Genomic DNA, 15014 nt, shown 5'->3' with positions numbered 1-15014 from the left:
CAAGAGAACGGCAAGGTTGGAGTTGCAGAGTGGTTAGGGAGCACCCTAGTGAACGCAAGACTTACAGAAATAAGTTGGAATATGGGCCTGATGTCTCACAATTAAATTGCAAAGCCTATGTATCAGGCTAAAATCAATGGGAGAACCGGGTGTTGAGGAAAGAAGGAAAATGGTGGTTACTCAGAGAACCTGCTTCTGATGGGTGGGCTCTGATCTCAAACCCGTATGCATTACTACACTGTGACTTCTTGGTTTGTCCAAACCAAACCAAACAAACTTGCAGGCTATCGAATGTAGCCTGCCCACAGGGCAGAGTCTGGCAAACTCCCCGTGGCCTACCAAATATGCCAAATACCAGTAACAATGATGGGTCTCATTCTCCTAAATATCCTTGAATATAATCTCAGTGCTAGGATGAAAGAGACGTTACTGGGGCCTGCTCGAGGCAATCGACGAATAACAGGATGATGAAATGAAATGAAATGAAATGACTTCTTGGTAGCCAGCATAAGGCAGCACCAGATCACTAGCAGGTTGATCCCGATTGTTTTGTCCATATTTCTAGCTTTCCCAGGAGAAGGGTGAAACAGATTTTTTTATCCGTCTTTTCCTCAGATAAATCATGCATTTTCATTTATAATTTTCTTTAAACTGATTATCCCTGACAAGCCCTCTGTTTTGTTTTGTTTTTATTTTTCACTACCATATTTTAGTTTATTGTGAATAATGGGGGCTGGAGCGATAGCACAGCAGTAGGGCATTTGACTTGCATGCGACCAACTTGGACGACCCGAGTTCGATTCCTCCACCCCTCTCAGAGAGCCCAGCAAGGTACCGAGAGTATCCCGCCTGCATGGCAAAGCCTGGAAAGCTACCTGTGACATATTTTATATGTCAAACACAGTAACAACAAGTCTCACACTGGAGACGTTACTGGGCCCATTCGAGCAAATTGATGAACAATGGGAGGACAGTGACAGTGACAGTGTGAATAATGCTGCAACAACCATTGTTTAACATTTTATTTATACAGTATTCTAACACCCATCCCTCCACCAGTGTACATTTCCCAGTACCAGAGTCTGTCAGTTCCCTCCAGATCCTCACCATCCCCAACGCCCATGCCTGCCTCTATGGCAGGCACTTTTCTTCTCCCTCTCTCTCTCTCTCTCTCCCTCCACTTTTGGCCTTCTGTTTATTTATTTTTATTTATTTATTTATTCTGCCTGCATAGCAGAACCTGGCAAGCTCCACGTGGCATATTCAATATGCCAAAAACAATAACAACAAGTCTCAAAATGGAGACATTACTGGTGCCGGCTGGAGCAAATTGATGAACAATGGGCTGACAGTGCTACTATTTGATCACATGATAACTTATAATCCCATTACAAATCAGTTTGCTTGAGTGGGCGCCAGTAAAGTCCCCATCCGCCCCTGTTGCTTGCTAGTGTACTCCAATGGCGTCTGCTCGCTCCAGGAAAACGGAGAGCCTCAAACTGATCATTCAGGGTCTTGACAAAGAAGTCTGATCATCTTGTAGGTGGGTGGCCACACGATCTTTTGACGTCCCATATAATCCAGTCAGTAACGGCTCTAGTACAGCGATCATCTCCAAATCCAGCCTATCTGATTTTCAACACCTTGGCAAATGAGGCAGAGTCCCCGATTCTTGATCATTGACAGAGGTCAAAACTCTGGATTCTTTCTCTCACTTGAGTGAAGCGTGATACTGCAAGCATGGCTCTTTCGGTTCCTCTTTGGGAGCCCTGAATAGCGTTCTGATCCTGCTTTCATAGGCCCAGGTCTCTGAGGTTTATGTTAATGCAGGAAGAACAGTGGAATCAAAGAGATGTGCCTGGAGCTGGAGGTTCTTCGTTCTCTTAGCTATTTCTTCCATGCTCTTGTAGGAGGTCCAAGCCACTCTCTTCCTCCTGTGCAACAAAGGTGCCAGGTCATTTGCAGGTTGACTTCTCGACCTAGGTACACATAACTGTTGCATTCGGAGGTGTTCATTCCATTGAGAGTGAATGGAATGTCAGGAATGAGACCATTTCTCATAAACATTGTTTTCGTGAGATTCAGCTGTAGTCCAACATTTCCACACTCATGGTCAAAGTCGGCCAGCATTTGTGCCGCTTGGCTAATGTTTGGTGTTATTAGAACAATGTTATCAGTGAAGTGGAGGTGGTGTAGTTGATGACTGTCTATCTTCACTCCCATTCCTTCCCATTCCAGTCGTCACATGACATTCTCGAGGGGGGCACTGAAGAGTTTCAGTGAAATGGTATCACCCTGCTGAGTTCCTCTCTTGACATGGATGATCACTTCCTTGTAGAACGGTGAGATTCTGGTAGTGAATCTGTAATACAGCTCACGAAGGATCCTGATGTATTGAGTTTGAACACCCTGTTTGACTAGGGCTTCGATGACCGCTTCAGTCTCAACAGAATCAAAGGCCTTCTTTAAATCAATGAACGTTAGACAGAGTAGCATCTTGAACTCCCAATTGTTCTGCCAATCCTATTCAGGATGACACAAGTGAAGAGCTTGTAGATGATAGACAGTAGGCAGATTGGGCAATAGTTACCAATGTCATGGCTGTCTCCCTTCTTGTACAGTGGTACAGTCCTGCTGTTTTTCCACTGGGATGGAACCTTGCATTCAGACAGGTAGTGTGTGAAGAGCCGAACCAGTGTATTAATGGGTACTGATGGCAGGTTCTTCAGGTGTTCGGGTCTGACCTTGTATGGGACGGGTACTGTTCTCTTCTTTACTGACAAAATGGTTTGTCAGATTTTGGAAGGGAAAACATTGGGAATGACATATCCATCCTGCGGAATTTGGTATGTGGGCAGTGGACGTGGCTATCAAAGAGATCTGAGTAGATGTCATGGATAATCTCCTCCATTGCCCTTCTGGAAGATGTGATAGATCCATCAGGAAGTCGGAGGACAATCATCTTGGTCTTGTGGTAGATGAAGGACAGGTGGGCATTGCAAATGCTTTTCTCAGTTTCTGTTGCATATGCCAGCACTGCTGCTCTTCTCTCTCTGAGGTCATCCTTGATCGCTTCCCTGCATTACTTTGTGATTTCAGACTTTTGCTTGTGGTTGCCTGAGACTCGCACCAAGTCACACTGGCAAATGAGCTCAAGATTTTTCAAAGACAGGCATCTTTTGCTGTCTATCTCTCTCTTGGTGTTCCTCGCACAATTGTGGAGGTGCTGAACCAGTTGATCGTATTCTTCGTCAATGTTGTCAAGACAGCATCTTCCCATGTTGCCAAAATAGTTCCAAAAAGCTCCCAGGTGGTGGTCATTCTGGGAGTACTCTTAAACTTTGCAGCCCTTTCACCCCACTCCATGAAGTAGAATTTTGCACCAAGGAGACAGTGGTCCAATCCTATTAGAATTTTGGAACAAGAGTGACATCAATCACACAAAACTGTCGATTGAATATGATGTGGTCAATTTCATTGTCGAACCATCGACCAAGAGACTCCCATGTCCAACCTTTAGATTTAGCCTTCTGCTACTATTTATTTATTTGTTTTATTGGACCACCGTGAGATACAGTAACAAAGCTTTCATGTTTGAGTTTTTGTCATACAATGATCAAACACCCATCCCTCCAACAGTGCACATTTTCCACCACCAGTATCCCTCCCACACTCCCACCCTACCCCTCCTCCTGCCTCTATGAAAGACAATTTTCCCTTTACTCTCTCTCTAATTTGGGGCATTATGATTTGCAATAAAGATACTGAACGGCTATCACGTTTGGTCCTTTTGCCTTCTATTGTTTTATTATATTTCAATGAGGAACAGTTACATTTTGTTCTGATGTTGTAGAACTTCAGTTTTTTTATTCATAGGACCTTCACAGAAAACACTAAGCTCTGTGATGTGAATATTTCCCCCTTCCCATCACTGGTTTTGGTGAGTTGTGAAGCATGTTGTAAGCAGGAGGGCTCAGTGTGGAATCCTGCATGAGGGCTGCATGGGGCTAGTGATGCGGCTTGGGTAGGTACACTGTCCTCTTCTATGTACTGTAGAGCACGATCTGTGCTCAGCATTGCTCTGAAGAACTGGGATCATGTTGTAAGCCCCCCAAAAAAATTCATTTTTTTGTCATCTGTCAGAATATTTTTTCTTCATAAAAATGATGCGATTTATTTGTTTGATTTTATTCATTTCATTTTCATTTCATCATCCTGTTATTCGTCGATTGACTCGAGCAGGCCCCAGTAACGTCTCTTTCATCCTAACCCTGAGATTATATTCAAGGCTCTTTAGGAGAATGAGACCCATCATTGTTACTGGTATTTTGGCGTATTTGGTACGCCACGGGGAGTTTGCCAGACTCTGCCCTGTGGGCAGGCTACATTCGATAGCCTGAAAGTTTGTCCAAAGTAGGAATGAAATAATAAGATGTCATAAAAGATGTCCTGAGAAGATGATGCGCGGCCGCGAATGCAGCCGCGCGGTTCCGGGAGCTGGATTTTATAGTCTCTGAGTCTTGGCCGTTGATGGGATTACACGGCGCCAGGGGGCCAGGTGGTGGGTGTGACCCCCGCCTACTGGAATTTGGAGGATCTGGGTGGAGGATGCTCGACTCCAATCCGAGTAGGCTGGGAGATCTCGGCCCCGGAACCCGCGTGGATTTGTCCCTCTGCCAGTACCTCCTGGTGTGTGGAGAGTGGTCTCAGCATGGTGGTGGCTGGTCCTGGAGGTCTTTGGCTGCCGGAGCCCTGGTTGGTGTGGGGAGGAAAGCTCAACCCGCTCCCCTCCAACGGGCTCCGGCGAGGAACAGCCAGGCGCGGGGACAGAGTGCACTGTTCTCGTCCGGGAGCTGGATTTTATAGTTTGTAGTTTTTATCGTTTGATTTTATAATTACCATAATTCTTTTGATATTTTTTAATGAGGCACCATAATCTAAAATACTGTTTAAGTTACAATTTTATCGTAAAGCTACTGTGTCACTCTCTCCATAAGTGTTTCAGGCTTCCTTCACCATTGTCCCATGGACCTTTCCCTTTCATATGTCTTTTAGTCACTTCACTTTCCAGGTCATTTGTTCATACCTCAGGGTTTATTTGCGCTGGGGATTTTCTAAGCTCTTATTTATCTTTTAATTTCTAACTTATTTCAGTTAGCAAAGTACCCTCCAATTTTATCCAAGTTGGAGCAAACCAGAAGGTTTTATATTTTCTCAAATATATTATGTTTCTCATAGTGTATACCTACCACTTTTTTTTCACTTTTTTGGTCAAACTTGGTGATGCACAGGGGTTACTCCTGGTTCTCCACTAAGAAATTATTCCTGGCAGTGCTCAGGAATAATTGGCATGCATAGTATTTACTGTTTACTGGCTTTTTCATATAAACCATTCTTACTGGTGTGAATTGTTATTTCATTGTCATTTTGATTTCCATTTCCCTGTTAGCAGTAAAGATGAATTGGCATATGGCATGCTGGGAATCGAACTGGGGTCGGCCACTTGCAAGGCAAATACCCTACCCGCTGTGCTATCACTCCAGCCCCACCTACCACAAATTCTTTATTAACTCATCTGCCGTTAGCAGAGTCTCCTGCCCCCATGCCTGGCTGTCCTCGCCGGGGCCCCTTGGAGGGGGGCAGGTTGAGTTTCGCTCCTCACCCCAAGCAGAGCCCCAGCAGCCAAAGACCTCCAGAACCAGCCACAACCATGCTGAGATCACTCTCTACCCGCATGAAGGTACTGTCAGAGGAACAAAGGCATGTGGGTCCCGGGGCTGAGATCTCCAAGCCTGCTCGAATCGAGGCTGAGCATCCTCCACCCAGATCCTTCATCTTCCGGTAGGCAAGGGTCACACCCACCAACTGCCCCCCCCCCCCCCCACCGAGCGCCGTGTAATCCCATAGATGGCCAAGACCCTGAGACTATAAAACTCAGCTCCCGATGCACAGGACATCTTTTTATCTCATTCTTGCTTTGGACAACCTGGCAGGCTACCAAATGTAACCTGCCCATATGGCAGAGTCTGGCAAACTCCCTGTGTCATACTCAATATGCCAAGTATCAGTAACAATGATGGGTCTCATTCTCCTAACCCTGAAAGAGCCTTGAATGTGGCACTTTTTAGAATCTCAGGGCTAGGACGAAAGAGACGTTACTGATGCCTGCTCAAGGCAATCGACGAACAGCAGGATGATCATGATTGTGATCGTGATCGCTGTTAGACATTGGGTTGTATCTAGATTCTAGTTATGGTAAATATCATCGTCATAGAAACACATTCATATAGATATGCACATGCGCACAACATATATATATATATATATTAATACTCTATGTTCATGGAGTGGGCTGGAGCAATAACACAGCAGGTAGGGCATTTGCCTTGCATGCTGCAGACGCAGTTTGATTCCTCTGCCCCTCTCAGAGAGCCCAGAAAGCTACCGAGAGTAACCTGCCCACTCAGCAAAGCCTGGCAAGCTCCCAGTGGCGTATTTAATATGCCAAAACAGTAACAACAAGTCTCACAATGGAGACGTTACTGGTGCCCGCTCAAGCAAATCAATGAACCACAGGAGGACAGTGCTACAGTACTATGTTCTTGGAGTAGGTAATAGCAGAATGACTGGGCCACATGGAAGCTGTATTTATACTGCTCTAGAAATTTCTGAATGGTTTGGCACAGTAGTTTAACTATGCAACAGTCCCTTCAGCATTGAACAAGTGTCTCTTTCACCACATCCTTGATAGCATTTACTGTATATTGGCTTTTTTATATAAACCATCTTGCTGTCGTGAATTGTTATTTCATTGTCATTTTGATTTCCGTTTCCCTGTTAACAGTGAAGATGAACATTTTTTTTTGTCATGTGCCTGTTTGCCATCTTTATTTCTTTATCTTCTCCTCAAATTTTTTGATGGGATTTATTTTGTTGTTGAGCTTTCAGAAAACTTTAATATACCTTGGAAAGTAGCTCTTTGTCTGATGTGTCATATGAAAATATATTTTCCCTCTCACGGGGTGTCTTTTATATGTATTGGTCTCATTTCTTTTCAGTGCAGAAGATTTTTTAGTTTGGTAGTGTGCCATTTGTTTATCTCTGCTTTTGTCTTCCTTGGCAATGAGATGATATTATTGTTGAAGACATCTCTGAGGTGAAGATCTTGGAAAGTAATGCCTGTGTTTTCCTGAGTGTTTTTTATAGATACAGGTTTTATATCAAGGTCTTTAGTGTACTCTGAATTGATCTTTAGATACAGTGTGAGATAGGGGTCAAAATTCGTTATTTTGCATGTGGACAGTTTCCCAACATGATTTGTTAAAGAGATGCTTTTCTCCTTTTCATATGCCAAGTCTCTTTGTCTTAAATTAATTGTACCTAGATGTGTGAGCTTATATTTTGGCTCTCGATTATATATTCCACTGATCTGAGAGTCTGTCATTATTCTAGTACCAGGTGGTTTTGAGCAGTACAGCTCTGTAGGAAAGACTAAAGTCTGGAAATGTAATGACTAATTTCTTTGTTTGTTTTGTTTTTTTTTTTTCTCAGAATTACTTTGAATACCCTGGGAGTTTTATGTTTCCATATAAATTTTAGAAGTATTTTCTATATCCATAAAGAATATGATGAGAGTTTTAATGGAGGATCTTTTATTATATGTAAATGACTTTGGATAAGACGGTCATTTTAACAATGTTAATTCTTCCAATCCATGAATAAGGAATATTTCTATTTCCTTCTTTCTTCTTTTTATAGGTGTATTATAGATATCACTAAATAGGTATTTTACCTCATTTATTAGACTGATTCCTAGATACTAGATTTTTTCTTTACGGTCCAATAACAGTGGAATCACTTCTTAAAATTTCTCTTCTATATTAAGATTTACATAAAACAATGCAACCAGTTTCTGTGCATTGATTATGTATTATTACTTATGTAAACTTTGCTGTACAGCTTTATAATTTCTAGGAGTCTTTAGGCTTTCTATGTACAATGCCATGCCCACTATATCTAGTGATAAACTAACTTCTTCTTTACCAGTTTGAATTCTCCTTGTTATTTTATTTTCCGGCCAACATGGCCAACCTGAGTTCGATTCCTCCACCCCTCTCGGAGAGCCCGGCAAGCTACCGAGAGTATCTCGCCTGCACAGCAAAGCCTCCAAGCTACCCGTGATGTATTCAATATGCCAAACACAGTAACAATTACTGGGCCCGCTTGAGCAAATTGATGAACAACGGGAGGACAGTGACAATGACAATGAAATGCTGTTAATGATAGGATTTTGTTCACACAATAGTCGAAGGCATTACTCTCCACAAGAGAGCCAAACCCCCACCCAACTCAGCCTACTCTCCCCCATTCTTTGATTATTTTGTTTTATGTCATTTGATGGTTATATTGACGGTTATAGATTATATTGGAGTAAATCAAATCACACATTTGATTTCAGCCATTTCTTGTGGAAGCTAGTTGAGTCCTATATTGGATTTTGTTACAGACATGGGGGAGAACTTTGCCATCACTACAAGACCAATTATGGTTTTAAAAGGCAGGTGCCATATCTTAAATTTGATTTTTTTTGTATTCTCAGATTATTTAGTTTTATCTCTGCACATATACATACGTAAATAAAGACATGCAAACTGTTTTATTTTAATGTCACTAAGATATATTTTAATGATAGTATGAGGATTAAGTATCAAAGCAAAATATGTGAATATTGATTTAATCAGTTGTATTTATTTTCCTGGAATGTTTACTATTAAGCTTTTGATATTCTTCTAGAATATCATAGGTGTTGACAGAAGATCTGTCTTTCATCTATAAGTTAGCCTGTAAAAACCTAAAAAAACTGCTCACTTTGAAATGTTTTTCAAAAATGGTGCAAGCTGACATTTCAAGGAAGCTTATATTTTACCTAATAAAGATTTGTATAATATAGATATTTGTTAAGATGGCTTTACTTTTTACATTTTTATAGCAGGAGTTACTTTATATTTAGCATACACTAACATTTATTGTTGCAAATTGAATTAATTTAAACTATTTTTATTTCCACCCTTTTAAAATGAAATCATAAATGTAATCTTTCTTTTGCATTTTTAAAATTTTAATACTGTATTTTCCATTGTATGTTACACAGAACATTAATAACATGAACTATGCTTCAAGAATGAATCTTATAATCAATTAGATTTGGAAAACACTACACAAAATATGTACTGAGGGGGTCCATTATATATTCAAATTAGTCAGTGTGTATTTGTGTATATATTTATAGTCAAAACCAGAATTCCAAAGCAAATGATTGAAATACAATCAAACATAACCTGACTTTTTATCTGGTCTTGGAAAACCCACTTCTCCTCCATACAAAGGAGTGATACTTAGAATATTTAAAAGCTAGTACATATGCTCATCATCAGCCTTCTTGTTGCTCAACTGTCCATCTCTCTTCTGCTGGTCCACAGCCCACATCTCACATGACTGCAGTTCCCAAAGTTCCTACAGAACAATGATAACTAGAAACATTGGCTATTTCTGAAGGGGTTGCAGATGGACGCCAAAAATTATCTTTAAGGTACATCGGTGCTCTCAAATCTATCTCCTTCCCAGGAGCTTAAGCTGTTTGACATATATGGAGGACTAAGAATTGATTATCTTTTAGACTCCTAGAAAATATTTTTCAAGAATTACTCATCTCAAGATTTTGGTTGTTGGGTACTGATGAGATCTAGGAGTCATAATGGCGAGTTGGAGAAGTAAACTCTCAGACTTGGGGCAATAACTATTGGTCAACTGTTTTCCAAGTGCTGAACCATTCTACCAATGTGTCCTAGTTGATAAGTGTTATTCATGATGCATGCCCATACTATATAATTCTATTCTGTAAAATAGTTATCAGTTCATGTCATTTGGATATGTGAAAATGCATAATTTCCCCCATTTATTATAGCATATTAATGTTTAAAAATGTTACTCTGAATTATCAAGTTTTATTCAGTTTTTAAACTTTTAAACAACAATGACAAAAAATCTAGAACAAAATAATAGATATCTTGAAATATATAGCTTGACAATCATATAAAATATAACTAAAAATCTGGAAAAAAGTCATGAAGGTAATTCTGACATGATCATCCATTCTTATTACAAGGGGATTTCAAGTAAATTTTTTGATCAGACACATACAGGGATATGCAGAATTGAGAATGGGTCAATAGAAATTCCTTATGTGTTCATTATTGTCTCTATTTTTGTTCTTTTCAATGTAAAGGTATTCATTGAGTGGTGCAGGGATGAAATTCATCAAAATTATTAAAAAAAAAACCCTGTCACACCCTCTATAGATAATTCCTGATTGTGTATACTTGGTCCCTACTTCTTGAAACTTCTTTCCTATTTTCTCAGTTAGGAAACATGTTATATCAATCAACATAAGAGAGAAATTTATTAATAATCCACTAGGCAAGTTACATTACCATAAGAGTACATTGCAATAAGATTATCTCATCATCTCACCACCACACAGGTAGACTTTTCTTGTCTATATATTTATCAATTTGTTTTTTTATTATTTTATTGGTTTGTTATTTATAATTCTATTGATCTATTTTTCTATTTATTTTATGAGGCTATACTCAGCACTGATTTAGGTTAACTCCCAGTTCTGTGCTCAGGGATCGTTCCTGATGAGGCTTGGTGGACTGAGTGAGGTGCTAGGGATTGAATCCAGGTTGGCCGGGTGCACGGTGCACTATCTCTCCAGCTGCATGAGGAAGATTATCCACTTGCATATTTGTTGTTGACACTCTCAGTGTTGAGCCGGAGAAATTGTACAGCAAAGAGAGATTTGCCTTGTAGGTGTCTGATTTGGATTTGATCCTTAGTAACACTCAGGAACACCCAAGCACTGCTGAGAGTAATCCTTTAGTACAGTTCTAGGAATAAGCCTTGAAACTACTGCCTCTGCGATTCAAAACCTATCCAAAACAAAACAAAAATAAAGCACCTTCAGTAATGAATAGAAAGCTATATAAACCGAAAAGTACTTTAAAGAAGAAGCAATAGGAAGACTAGTAAATTTTTGCAAACAAGCAAATATTAGTAACAGGAGAATGTTCTTATTTACCCTCCATACTTTTCACCTCTGGAAGACCAAATTAACGCAGAAATCAGATATCTGCCATTAGGACTGGACTAAGTAAGGAGATAAGACTTCAGTCATTACTTAGGGTGGAAGTTTTACATGAGCTGTGAGTCGGGGGAAGAAAAAGATGTACATGAAAGGAGAATTTAAAGTAGTTTTTTGTGGTGCTTATATAAGATTTGTTCTGACAAATATTTTGGATTTGTTCCTCAAATATTTTTAAAATGTTCTTGAAATATTAGTGGCTTTCAGGCTATTATATTGGACATAAGGGCACAGGTAATCCTTAATATAACCACTGATATGCACAGAACCAACCCAGAATGCCTGCTGGTTTATGATGCTCTCACCAGTTTTTATAATCCTATCCATCTCTCAAACACAATAGTTTTTCAAGAAACTTTGCATAATATTTTTATCTTCAGTGATTTGGAGTGCGATTAAAATCCTAGCACTGTAGCACTCTCCTCCCTTTGTTCATAGATTTGCTCGAGCAGGCACCAGTAAAGTCTCCATTGTGAGACTTGTTACTGCTGTTGGCATATCGAATATGCCACGAGGAGCTTGCCAGGCTCTGTCTTGTGGGCAGGATAATCTAGATAACTTGCAGGGCTCTCCAAGCTATCAAGCTTGATGGAGGAATCAAACCCGGGTCGGCTGCGTGCTAGGCAAACACCCTACCCGCTGTGCTATCGCTCCAGCCCATTAAAATCCTATATGGCATTAATTGTAATATCTGTGAAATATTGATGCTATAAAATAGTGCCACCAAGTATCATTTTATCTGTACAAATTGTAGGAGGAAATGCACCCAGATTCTCTGAAAGAAAATCTCTTAATTACTTAATTCTTTGTTATGCAGAAATCTGTTGCTCTTATTAGTGTTGGAAATGAATGATTGCATATTTAACTTAATTAAACACAATTTATTTTCTATGTATAACTCATATCTTTATCACATTTAACACAATTTTAATTTATATTTCCATCTCTCAAATAGATTCTTGAGAGTAGGAACAATGTGCTGTTCTACTAGCCCTGATCACAGAGCTTGGTATTTCTAGGGATAGCTTAAAATGTAAAGGAATAAATTATATTTTCACAGAGATTCCCTGTGTGTATAAAGAATAAAAGGTAAAGGCCCTCCTGTTGATCGTCGATTTGCTCGAGCAGGCCCAGTAACGTCTCCATTGGAGACTTTGTTGTTACTGTGTTTGGCATATCGAATACTCTCGGTAGCTTGCCGGGCTCTCCGAGAGGGGCGGAGGAATCGAACTCGGGTCGGCCATGTTGGCCGCTTGTAAGGCGAACGCCCTACCCGCTGTACTGAAAATAAATTTTATACTTGCTAGGGTGGGGTGGGGGGGTGGGGAACCACGTTTATAGAGTTAACACAGGACTCACTCAGGATTTATATTCCTGAATTTAAATTCTATCATAGAGGTGAAGTAAATGTGTCCACCAGAACTATAAGCATCAACACTATTGTAAGCATGTGACCTAAACTATAATAATTCAATTCTAAGAAGAAGTTTGTTTACAGGGGGTAGTGGGGACTTGGAAGAGGGCCTTGAAGAACAGGTGAAGTCTCCTCTGTGGTGGTGGGTTGTGGGTGTGAAATTCTTTCTTAACAGCATTTATTGTTTTAAAATCAAAGTGACTAAATAAAAATTTGAAGACAAAAGAGAGTCTAAACTCTTCATTTAAACCTCTTTGACCTGAAGGTTGTATTTTGTTTTCCTTTTTTTTATTTGGGGTTTTTTTATTTAATTCATTAATTACTTAGTTTTTGCTGAAGAGATATACCTGGTAGTGCGCAGGGCATGTGGCTCTCGCTCTGTGCTCAGGGGATCATGTGCAGTGCTGGGGATTAGCTTGACTACGTACAGAGCAAGAATCCTTCCAACTTCACTATATCTCCAGCCCCTAGACTAAAATTTTTATGTAATCCCAGATTATAAATATATATATAAGTATATAAATCAAGCATTTATCAATAATGAAAAAATTATTTAAAATATGATGTGACTTGAGCGATAGCACAGCGGTAGGGTGTTTGCCTTGCACGCAGCCAACATGGCTGACCCGAGTTCGATTCCTCCACCCCTCTCGGAGAGCCCGGCAAGCTACCGAGAGTATCTCGCCCGCACAGCAGAGCCTGGCAAGCTCCCCATGATGTGTTCGATATGCCAGACACAGTAACAACAAAGTCTCCAATGGAGACGTTACTGGGCCTGCTCGAGCAAATCGATGAACAACGGGAGGGCCTTTACCTTTACCTTTACCTGTATATTCAGGTATATCATCCCATGTGAATGATAGCCCACAGTTTAAGAAGCTAGTGGTAGATCACTTAGATTCTTTCCATTGGTGTCTTCAAATTAAGTAATAATACTGATGGTGTAAATGTTATCTACTACAGTTATAATTTTGAAGTATATATAAACTTTCTTAGTAAAGTTGAATAAAGTCTTATTTATTCACTCTGAATTAATAAGTCATTGACCAGAGGCTAGACAAAAGTGAGAGTATCACTTGAAAAAATATAGTCATGAAATTGGGTACCCTGTATTCTACATTGCTTAACATTAGAAAAGGCCACTGAGTAAGACTGTTGAATTCTAGTTATTCGAAGACATGGTTTTTCTCTTAAATAATAGGAAAAGACAGAGTAACCTTTGACACAATTGATTCTCCTTCTATGAATCATAAAAGAAAACACCATTTGTGGATAATCAGAAAGAACCTGCTTTTTCACTATGCTAGAGATAAATAAAGCAAAAATTTGGAAATGTCAAATCTAAGACCTCCTTGTATTTGGTCAGTTCAAGGAATATCCTACTTTCTTTTCAAATTAACCACATTCTGTATGCAATGTGTGCATATATTAAGGAGCAGTAGAGAGAGATGGAGTTTTAATTTTTACCAATTCAATTTAAATGCAAATGTTAAACACTCGCATGATGCTACTGTGTACATAATTAAGCATCATTATATACTGCATGAATCATTTAGAAACTTCCCCAAGAGCCATTCTAAGTAAAACATAAATTATACCAACAAGCACCTGAATGGCATATAGTTTTGTCCTCATTAATGCTCTTTTTGAATTATAGGTCGACTGATTATGGAACAACCTATGAGAAGCTAAATGATAAAGTTGGGCTGAAAACAATTTTGAGTTATCTCTACGTGTGTCCTACCAATAAGCGTAAGGTAAGAAATGTATATTCAGCATGCTACTTATTCATGATGTGTCTTCTGCCTTGGTTGGATACTCTAGCCACCTAAAATTCCATTACAGTATGTGGGGATTATAGATATAAAGATGAGTTTGATGGAGTTAAAGTGGTAAAAAGTCTGACACATCATAATTTTCAGATCAGCAGTTGTGAATGTAGGAGGGTGAGGGGTAGGTCTGTCATTACCATTTCTGAAAGGCAGCTACAGGGAATGAATGTTGTTGAGTGGATGCTGCTGACACTTGTAAAAGCTCTGTCCCACCAGTCATGAGAATCAGGTAGGCCTTGACAATACAGAGGGCCGACCAGTTTTTGGATTGATTTTCCCCTATTTACCCTGAATGTAAACTAAGAAAACCAGCTAGAACTGAAGTAAAAACAATGTTCTCTGTCAGGTTGGATTCCTCAGCTCTGAATTTTAGAATGAAGGCACTGCTAGCAGGAGCTTTTGAGGTTATTCTGCAGTTTTATTGATGAGAAAATTCAAATTTGTGGAAGGGAAGTAATTTGCCCCCATCACAGAGTTATGGTCACAGCTGAAATAACAATTCAGATTTTGGACTGGTAGTCATACTATTTCTGCAACATTATGCTGCTGCTATCAAGAGATGTTA

At 39.8% G+C, this 15014-nt stretch overlaps 1 protein-coding gene across 5 annotated transcripts in view; it reads left to right on the top strand.

The window, feature by feature from the left end:
* The window catches only part of SORCS1 (sortilin related VPS10 domain containing receptor 1), a 606810-nt gene that overhangs the window by 309384 nt on the left and 282412 nt on the right, over window positions 1-15014 (top strand). For all 5 annotated transcript variants that reach the window (XM_056120469.1, XM_056120468.1, XM_056120465.1 and 2 more), the window contains exon 3: window positions 14275-14374. In XM_056120469.1, the coding sequence (XP_055976444.1) occupies window positions 14275-14374 (100 nt within the window). The remainder of the gene's footprint in view (window positions 1-14274; window positions 14375-15014) is intronic.

This window comes from Sorex fumeus, unplaced genomic scaffold (genome assembly GCF_029834395.1).
Source record: "Sorex fumeus unplaced genomic scaffold, SorFum_2.1 ptg000043l, whole genome shotgun sequence".
In the NCBI taxonomy this organism is placed as follows: Eukaryota; Metazoa; Chordata; class Mammalia; order Eulipotyphla; family Soricidae; genus Sorex; species Sorex fumeus.
This window is presented reverse-complemented; position numbering and strand designations above follow the sequence as displayed.